The sequence below is a fragment of the Lagenorhynchus albirostris genome, chromosome 14 (assembly GCF_949774975.1).
Source record: "Lagenorhynchus albirostris chromosome 14, mLagAlb1.1, whole genome shotgun sequence".
Lineage (NCBI taxonomy): Eukaryota > Metazoa > Chordata > Mammalia > Artiodactyla > Delphinidae > Lagenorhynchus > Lagenorhynchus albirostris.
In genome coordinates, this window is record NC_083108.1 from 81,939,844 (window position 1) to 81,948,920 (window position 9,077).

Below are 9,077 nucleotides of genomic sequence, written 5' to 3' on the forward strand. Positions count from 1 at the left end.
TATTCTGAGACCTATTCCCAGCACTTAACAGTAAGCTGGTATCCAGAAATCTTTAAATCAGAAGAAAAATTAAAAAATGTAACAATTACCCTAACTCCCCAAAAGGCACAAAATCAAAAACGACAACTTGAACAACATCTGTATTCAGAACCTTACTCCCACTTATGGGGGAGCAGAAACTCCATAAAATTATTAAATGATAAACACATTACTGGTGCTACCCCAGTTTAGTTGACCACAATGTTGCTGATGCACAGCTGCTCTGGATTCTCCCAAAATTGTTGTTGTTGTTGTTTTAAATCACCAGGTCACAGGGACATGAAGATGGAAGGGAAGGGAGGAGCAATGTGCCCTCAATGAAGCTACTGGGGGTTGAAAAAGACATCAAGTGGCAGCTGCTCTGACATGGATAACGCCCTTGGAGATCCACAATGAAGATACTCCTGAGGAGCCCCATTCTTGAATATAATGCCAGAAAGCCCTACCATAGGTCTTTTACAGCTTTTAAAACAGCCAAGAAATAAATTCATGATGCCCTCTATATTTTAAGGTATATGCAATACACAAACATCTCCAAAACCTACGTATGTGTCAAGTTTAGTATATCTAGCATTAAAATATTTCCCAGTAATTCCTGGCTATGAAGTGAAACTCAGTGTAGGAACTTACCAAACTGCTGAATTGCTCTATCAGCACTCCATGGTAATTCCAGGGTCATATGAACTCTTCGCCTTTGATTTTTAGCTCTCCTATCTGCTTGTAATGAAATACCTGAGCTGGCAGCTTCTGAGATGATAGCAATATTCTGTATCAAATGTAAGGAGAAAAGAACAAAAGATCACTTCTGCACAAAGAGAGGTGGGGAAACATCCACCAATACGTATTCTCCTTTACTTCCTAACTCTCAGTTTTAGCTGTACACGGTTACAAGGACACCCAGAATCAAGATTACATTTCCCAGTCTCCCTTACAGCTAAGTGTGGGCACACTCCAGCCAGTAGGTCACCTGAACAACGTCCAGGAAATGTCCCTAATCAAAGATATGCCCTTCCCCTCCTCTTTTTTTCTCTCTGCTGGCTGAAATGTAGAGGTGTGATGACTGAACCTGAAATATGGAGGTAACTAGGAAATGGAAGGCTGCATATTAAAGGAACAAGACAGAAAAGACCTAGACTTCAAGGGGTCATACCAGTCCTGGTCCACCTACTCAAACTTGTACATGAGAGAAATGAACTTCCACTTTAAGCGAATATGATTTTGGATTTTCTGTCACTTAACAGCCAAATCTAATCCCAACTAATACAATTTCTAACGCACATGGGCCTAAATTACTAACGAAACAAGTACTTAAAATAACTGATAATACCTCTACCTATAATCTTTAAAATATGTAACATGAGCTTTTAAATACATTTAAAAGATAACTTTGATAATGGTAATAGCTGTCTATTTTCTAGTTGCAGAGGCAAAAAAATTTTGAAATACGAAGCAAAATGTGGATAAAGAGATAAGATTTTATTCTACCCCCTTTAGATTAAGGAAGGAGGTTGAAGTGGTGCTCCTACCTATTTTTTAGCAAAACGCTTATAGCAATTCCGACTAGATGGAGGAAGAACTGATCTGAGAATCTGAAAATTGATGAAGTTTACTTAACAATAAGAGCATACAGAAAGGGCCTCTGAAGGTGACCACGACCTCTGCAGTGGTCAGTTACGCAAGTGTAATCTACAACCATTCAGAGTAAATCGTCTCAATAGGACATGGCAGAGCAAGACAATAAACAGCAAGATCAAAGGATCCCAGTAATCGGGGCATGTGCTTAAATATATTTCTAGACTCAAGATTACACTGACACTAGGGTGTAGCATTAGGTGTAGTGCCACTAAGATGACCTGAGAGAACACAATATTCTGATTAAAGGCTTCAAAGGCCTCCAAAGCTATCAAGAGCTACATCTAATTCTATGCACAAAACACCACATTCGATTTATAAGAAAATAATGAAAACGTGTAAAATGTTCAGTGATTATGTGTACTTACTTAAAAAAATAGAGTAAGAACATTCAAAAGACATGATTTATATTAAAAGAAAAAACCTAAAGATTAATCCAAATGTATGGGCATTATTCTTTTCGCCAAAAAGCATCCCAGAAAAACATACCTTATCTCCATCCATAAATCTTTGTTTTTCCGTGATATTTAGTATTTCCACAGGGACATCAAGTTCAGATCTTGACTCATAAGATATACTTCCATCATCATTGCTTACAACCCTCCCCTTGCGGCCAGTCATCTGCAAAGCCAAACAGCGTCACTTACAATTCATGTAGCTGACTATGGTGCATGAAGCTCAGGGCTCCCAACATAGAAACTCGGTGGGAGGTGAAAGGGATAATGAAACCAGCATGTACTGTGCAACCTGTCCTGCATCAGGCACTGGGGGAGAGAGAACATTGCAACACAGTGCCTGGTTCTGAAAAGTTCAAATTCCAGGGGAGAAAACAGACATGCGGCAATGATAACAAAGACTGCATGACAGGTGCAATAACAGAGATCCGTGTCTTGGGGCAGATACTCAAGATAATAGGGGCAGGAATTTACTTGCTCTAGGATGACAACTAGAGTAGAGCAAGGGTTCTAAGATCTAATAGAGGATATTAGATAATTATATGATGATACCAAATATATCACTTATTCTAAAGGGTTTGAAAGTGGCAAAAAATTACCTAGAAGAGACACAGCCCTGATCAAGTCATATTTACCTCAGCAACATTCTCAGGGCCACCAAGTTCATCAATAAGTTCATCCAGGGTATTAGGAGGGAGGTCTTCAGCTAATTTTTCTAGTTTATCAAGTAGGTCTTTCTTCATCTGCTGGGCCCTTTCCACGGCATCCTGACTTGTTATAAGGCTATTGTTGCTGTTGGTGTTACTGTTAGCTAGATGAAGTACATTTGTTAAAAATCAGTACAAAGTTTAAATATTTGTTTTGTTTAAAAGTACATTTCACAGACAAAGCAAGCTTCCACATGGATACCTGGTGCACTGTTAGGAGCAGGTGAAATTACTGGTGTAGAAGAAAAACTAGGTCGTTTTGATCCAAGACCTGATGCTAATAAGGCACTTTGAATAGAATCTGGATCTATACTTCTCTTTTTTTTTTTATCTTTGTTTTTCTTGTGGTCCTTTCTGATTAACCAGGGATCTGAAAATTAAGGAAAGACACGTATCAAATCATTTGTTAACACAAGTACAGAATTTCCAAAGGAAACAACCGTTGAGTTTTTTTGTATTGTTGAGCGACAACTTGTAAACCACCACCAACTTCAGAGGTCCAGTACACCCATACACCATGAGGTAAATTCCATGGTTTGAGGTTATACTTAAGTGCACAAAATTGAGGTCATGATCTCACATAAATATGCTGAACCTCCAGAAGACAGACAAGCTTGGAGCTGCCACCAAGCAAAGATTAGAATCTGTGTGATGATTTCTATAGGAAAAAAAAGGTTTTAGTACAATACCCCATTTCAAATACACAGAAATAGGGACGTCCCTAGTGGTCCAGCGATTAAGAATCTGCCTTCCAATTACAGAGGATGCAGGTTTGATCCCTGGTCAGGGAACTAAGATCCCACATACCACAGGGCAACTAAGCTCGTGTGCCGCAACTAGAGCCCATGTGCTCTGCAGCCTGCGTGCCACAACTAGAGAGAAGCCCGCACGCCGCGACAAAAGATCCCGCCTGTTGCAACTAAGACCCAACGCAGCCAAAAATAAATAAACAAATACACAGAAATAACTATCCTTTAGCTTACATTTAATAGATTCATGAACTCACCATCTTCATCATCCTCACTAGACTCATCTCTAAATGGGTTGAAATCATCGTCATCTCCAGAACTCATGTTTTTAGAGCTCTCGTAGTCACTTTCTTCATTATCGGAGGCATCAGATTCACTTCCACTATCATCAGAACTGCTACCAGTAAGGCCACCTATTTTTCTTGCTTTTTTGGATTCTCGAGTTATTTCTTCACCTATCCTCAAACCCCAAACAAGAGAGTCAGCCCAAACACACTGTTCTAAAGATCCAGGAAGCTACATTTAGTTCATGAGCTAATACACTTAGTTAACTCAAATGAGAAATGAAGAAAAACAGCATTTGTGTAAGTATATAAGAACAATTAAAAATTCATAAACAAGAGCTAGCCTTTTGGATTCCTATAAGAAATCAGGTTATATTCAATTATTCTTAAGAAGAAATCAGGTACATAAGTACAAATGCAAGACAGCCTTCAAGTGCACAAGTTTCAAAATAAACATCTCAAGACAACAGAGATGAAACAGAATCTCTGGCATTGTCACAATTTGTGTATCAGATTGAGAGAAGAGGCCTAATAATTACAGATTTATAAAATATGCAAATACTTTATGGAATACTAAAAAAACTAATCTATAAAACTACATTTTTAAAAGTCAAACAAGGTGCTGATCTGAATTATCTTACTGAATATTCATAAAAGATATCTGGAATAAACCAACCAAAACTAAGCAGAACATTAAAATGTTCACATATTAATGATGGTGAGAACATAATTCAAAAAAGGGAAACATGACCATCTATCTATCTGACTACTCTGTTACTGACTCTAGGACTCAGCTTTACTTTTTGTGCCACTAAAATTAAAAAATACTGTCAATTATATTATAATAGCCAACCTACTTTCAGGCATATTAAAAACGTAAGGGAAAAAAAAGCATTTCTTAGAACCGATGAAAGGTAAGGTTAAAGTGTCAGGCACTGTGTTTAGAACACACAGTATGATAGTCTTCACAATATGAGTTATTATCACCATTTTAGAGAAAGAGAGCCTGAGAAGTTACCTTCTGAAAGTCAAAGAGCTTACTTAGTAACCACCTAAACACAAACCCAAGTTTGTATTATTATAAGATGTCTAACAAACAAAGATGAGTGTATTCCTAATAATTAAATAATAAACTAACAAAACTCTCTTTAAAGAAGACTATATAAACACACACTCACACACACACACACACACACATACACACTCACGCACACAGCATTGACAATAGAAAGGCCCGGATTTTGGTTCCCCATTTATCACCCAGTAGTTGTGCCAACCTGGGGATATCGCTTAACCATTTAGTCTTTCTGTGCCTTAGCTTCCTCTGTCTATAAAACTGAAAAAATATAACCTACTTTCATACGGATCCCTTGCAAGTTGAATGAGATCATGTGTGCGCAGTGCTCAATACAGTGCCTACTCAGCACCAGTCAAATCGTTAAAGCCCCAATTTAAAATGGGATTACTTGTGCATTCAAAAACTACATGAGCCAAGGGAATTCCCTGGTGGTCCAGTGGTTAGGACTCCGTGCTTTCATGGCCATGGCCCAAGGTTCAATCCCTGGTCAGGGAACTAAGATTCTGCAAGCCATGTGGTGCAGCCATAAAAAGAAAGGAAGGAAGGGAGGAAGGGAGGGAGGCAGGGAGGGAGGGAGGGAGGGAGAGAGGGAGGGAGGGAGGGAGGGAGGGAGGGAGGGAGGGAGGAAGAAAGAAAGACACTTCCTTAAAAAAAAAAAAAAAACTACATGAGCCAATTCAAGGAAGGCAGTACATTCCCAAAATACAGCTTGCATCAAGATGCTCAATTTATACTACTTCCAGCACCATTTAAAGAAAAGTACCCACCTTTCCGCTTCTTTATTTTATTTTCCTTACAAGGACTATCTCTTGGTGAGCTGTTGTTACTTGGAGCTGTCAAATCGATTCCTAGCAAACTATAAAGTTTTTTCCTGTCTGGAGCAGGGAAGTGTTTTTCAATGAGTGACTGCAACACTCCTCTGTTCGAAGAGAGAAAAAGTGACAGTTAGTGGCTCAGTATGCAAAATAGTTTATTATACATAAAATCTTACTGAATGTATTTGTTTAAAATAAGTATACTTTATTAGCAGCATTTCCAAATTGGATATCAAAAGTAGGTTAGCTCCACATAACTGTAAAGCTGTTAGGAACTCAGCACCAATGGTTCCTGATTCTTTTTCAGAACTGCTGCACAGAGGAAGACTCCGTGAAGAAAAATTGCACAACAGTGACTCGAGTCAACAAGTGATTCAAAAGAGTTGGATTCTGAATGTGAAGGACTTTAACAATCCTTTAACCAATTTATTTCACATATATTTTCCATTTTCAGGTACATGCAAGAGTTACAAATAATAAAATCTATGTCTTAACTAAAAAATACATTTGGGGCTTCCCTGGTGGCACAGTGGTTGGGAATCCGCCTGCCAATGCAGGGGACACAGGTTCGAGCCCTGGTCCGGGAGGATCCCACATGCTGCGGAGCAATGGAGCCCATGCACCACAACTGCTGAGCCTGCGCTCTAGAGCCCTCAAGCCAGCCACAACTACTGAGCCCACGTGCCACAACTACTGAAGCCCACGTGCCTGGAGCCCGTGCTCTGCAGCGGGAGAGGCTGCCGCAATGTGAGGCCCGTGCGCTGCAGCGAGGAGTGGCCCCCGTGCAGCAATGAAGACACACACAGCCAAGAAAAAATTTTAAAAATAAATAAAAATGAAATAAAATAAATTTTTAAAAAATGAAAAGTACATTTTATTCAATCTTACAAAATACTGATAATCCAGCTCAAATGAATTTTAATATTCTAGGCCAAGACTGTCCAACTGAAATACAGTGCAAGCCAAGCACAATTTTTACCCTTTCTAGTAGCTACATTAAAAAGTAGAAGAAAACTTGTGAAACTAACTTTAATATTTTATTTAACTTAACGTATCGCTTTAAAATGTAATCAATGAAATGTTTTACATTATATTTCTGTAAGTCTTTGAAACCTGGTGTCTATTTCATACTTAAAGGTCATCTCAATTTGGACTAGCCACTTCAACTCTTAATAGCTCCCTGTAACTAGTGCCTATCATTTCAGAGGCAATACTAGGCAGGCAAGCACAGGAAAGATACAGATTAGCAGGTGCATGTTTTGCTTTTAAAAGTAGTTTTAAGTTATATCTATCTTAAAATGAGCCACTTGAATGTGTCCCCTAAGGCAAAAGATAGCATGGCAGCAAAAGTTATTTTGTTAATTTTGCTACCAGAGTTAGAACTGTCTGTTAGGCAAACAAACTGAAAAACTGTGTCTAAAAACATTTTTAAAATTTCTTTTGACTATCTCAGGATTATTTGCAATGTTTATATTAGAGCATACTAAACTAGGGGAAACTAAACTATACTGCTCCTTTGGATAATGGTAGTTTCCAATACACAAAGCCAAAACAAAACTGAGTATCTTAAACCAAGCTGTCAGATTTCCAAGATGTACAAAACAAACAAAAATCAAGCCCTTCAGTTAGTCCAAATACTGGACATAATATTGTCAAAATACTTAACATTTCAGCATTTCTATGTTTTTGTTTTCCAATAGACATGTTGTTATGCATACACAGGACCATAAAAACTAAAATCAGAAAAACTTTAAAACGCAAAAATTTTGCCTCCAGGAAATGCCAACATTTAAACTAATCTAAGTAAAAACTCAAAACCATAAACATTACTTGGCAGTTGAAACGAAATCATTCAATTCTCCTCCACCCTCTTCCAAGGCTTCTAATGTTCTAGCTTCTCCCGTAGACTGCAGACCAATTACAACACACTGGAGGCAAAAAAGAATATTATTAATTATAAATAAAAATATCTACGTGGTTTCTTAAGACTTATTTTAAATATTTAGTTTAAAAAAAGATTTCAAACAAGAATTACCCATTACTGTATGTGTGTACCAATTTATTTATTCTACATATATTTGAGACATGCTACATGTAATACACTTAGCTAGGAAACAGTATTACAATAGTGGACACTACTGAAGCCCCTGCCCCAGTTCTTTGTGCTTTAACTAAATATGTATTTACCAAAAAGGAAAACACCTTAATGTAATATATATATCCATGTGTTATCAGTTGTTACATCTATGGTTAGCCAAATTATAGTGATGTTTGTTTATACTTTTCTGAGCTATCCAAATTCTTTATAAACACGTATTGCTTTTATTATCTTAAAAATGCATTTTTTAAAGTCTTACTATGTTAATATTTTTTACAAGTACCCTTTAGAAAAAAAGGCTTTTTTAAGTAGAAAGGCTCAACACCCAAAAGACTAAAACACATAACCAAAGATGAACCTTACTTTTCCATTCTTGATTTCTTCTCGAGCTAGTTGAACAACCCTCTTAACTTTGGATGCTATGCACAAGTATTTGAAAAATCTCTGGTGAGCAGACCAGAACTGACCCCACATGGATTTTTTCATTCGTTGCTCAGCATCAATCAGATCTGCAGCTTGCTGAAACCGCTCTCTGGCGATGACCCACTGAAGGTGCACAATCAACATTTTAGATATTTCAATCTTTTGAGTGTGATTTTAAAATGACTAATTCAATCAAAATAAAGTGCAAGACACCATTTAACATGAACTCAACGAAGCATTTTCAGTAACTTGGGAATCTCTAAACAAATGTTTTTTAGGACGCTCACATAGAGCTGTCCCAAAATTCTTATTAACTAATGCAGTCATTTTAGGAAACAGTTACATTGTGATTTTAAAAACTATACAACCAAAATAAATGGCTATTTTTTATAAATTACTTTAACAAAGAGAAAATTGGGAAAATAAGGAACCAGTGATTTATCTGTTGTTTTATAGCAGAAATATACTCCTGTGAGCTGACAGGAGTATACTGGACAAAATATACTCCTGACTGGACAAAATTGGCTAACAGATACATTATCAGGTACATTAAAAGTACTAAGAGTTAATAAAAACATGCTCACCAGTTTGACTGCTTTGTTATACATTTTAACATAGCTCTGAGAAAGAAGAACTTCCTCAATTTTGAAGGTCACTCCAGTAAAGCTCAGCTGTCGAGCAATGTACATTCCTCTAAGCTTCATATCCATAGCAACTATTTCCATGGCACCAACACCTCTGAATAAAATTAAAACACACAGTAACTATCATTAAATATAGTAGAGCTTTAACATACA

At 37.3% G+C, this 9,077-nt stretch overlaps 1 protein-coding gene across 1 annotated transcript in view; it reads right to left on the bottom strand.

Moving 5' to 3' along the window:
- The window catches only part of SBNO1 (strawberry notch homolog 1), a 42,263-nt gene that overhangs the window by 16,177 nt on the left and 17,009 nt on the right, over positions 1-9,077 (bottom strand). Inside the window, exons 9-18 of the mRNA XM_060170535.1 lie at positions 8,865-9,044; positions 8,221-8,403; positions 7,590-7,687; positions 5,712-5,863; positions 3,840-4,037; positions 3,414-3,491; positions 3,036-3,203; positions 2,762-2,937; positions 2,161-2,292; positions 670-805 (exon numbers count right to left, since the gene is read on the bottom strand). Coding sequence (XP_060026518.1) covers positions 670-805; positions 2,161-2,292; positions 2,762-2,937; positions 3,036-3,203; positions 3,414-3,491; positions 3,840-4,037; positions 5,712-5,863; positions 7,590-7,687; positions 8,221-8,403; positions 8,865-9,044 — 1,501 coding nt within the window. The remainder of the gene's footprint in view (positions 1-669; positions 806-2,160; positions 2,293-2,761; positions 2,938-3,035; positions 3,204-3,413; positions 3,492-3,839; positions 4,038-5,711; positions 5,864-7,589; positions 7,688-8,220; positions 8,404-8,864; positions 9,045-9,077) is intronic.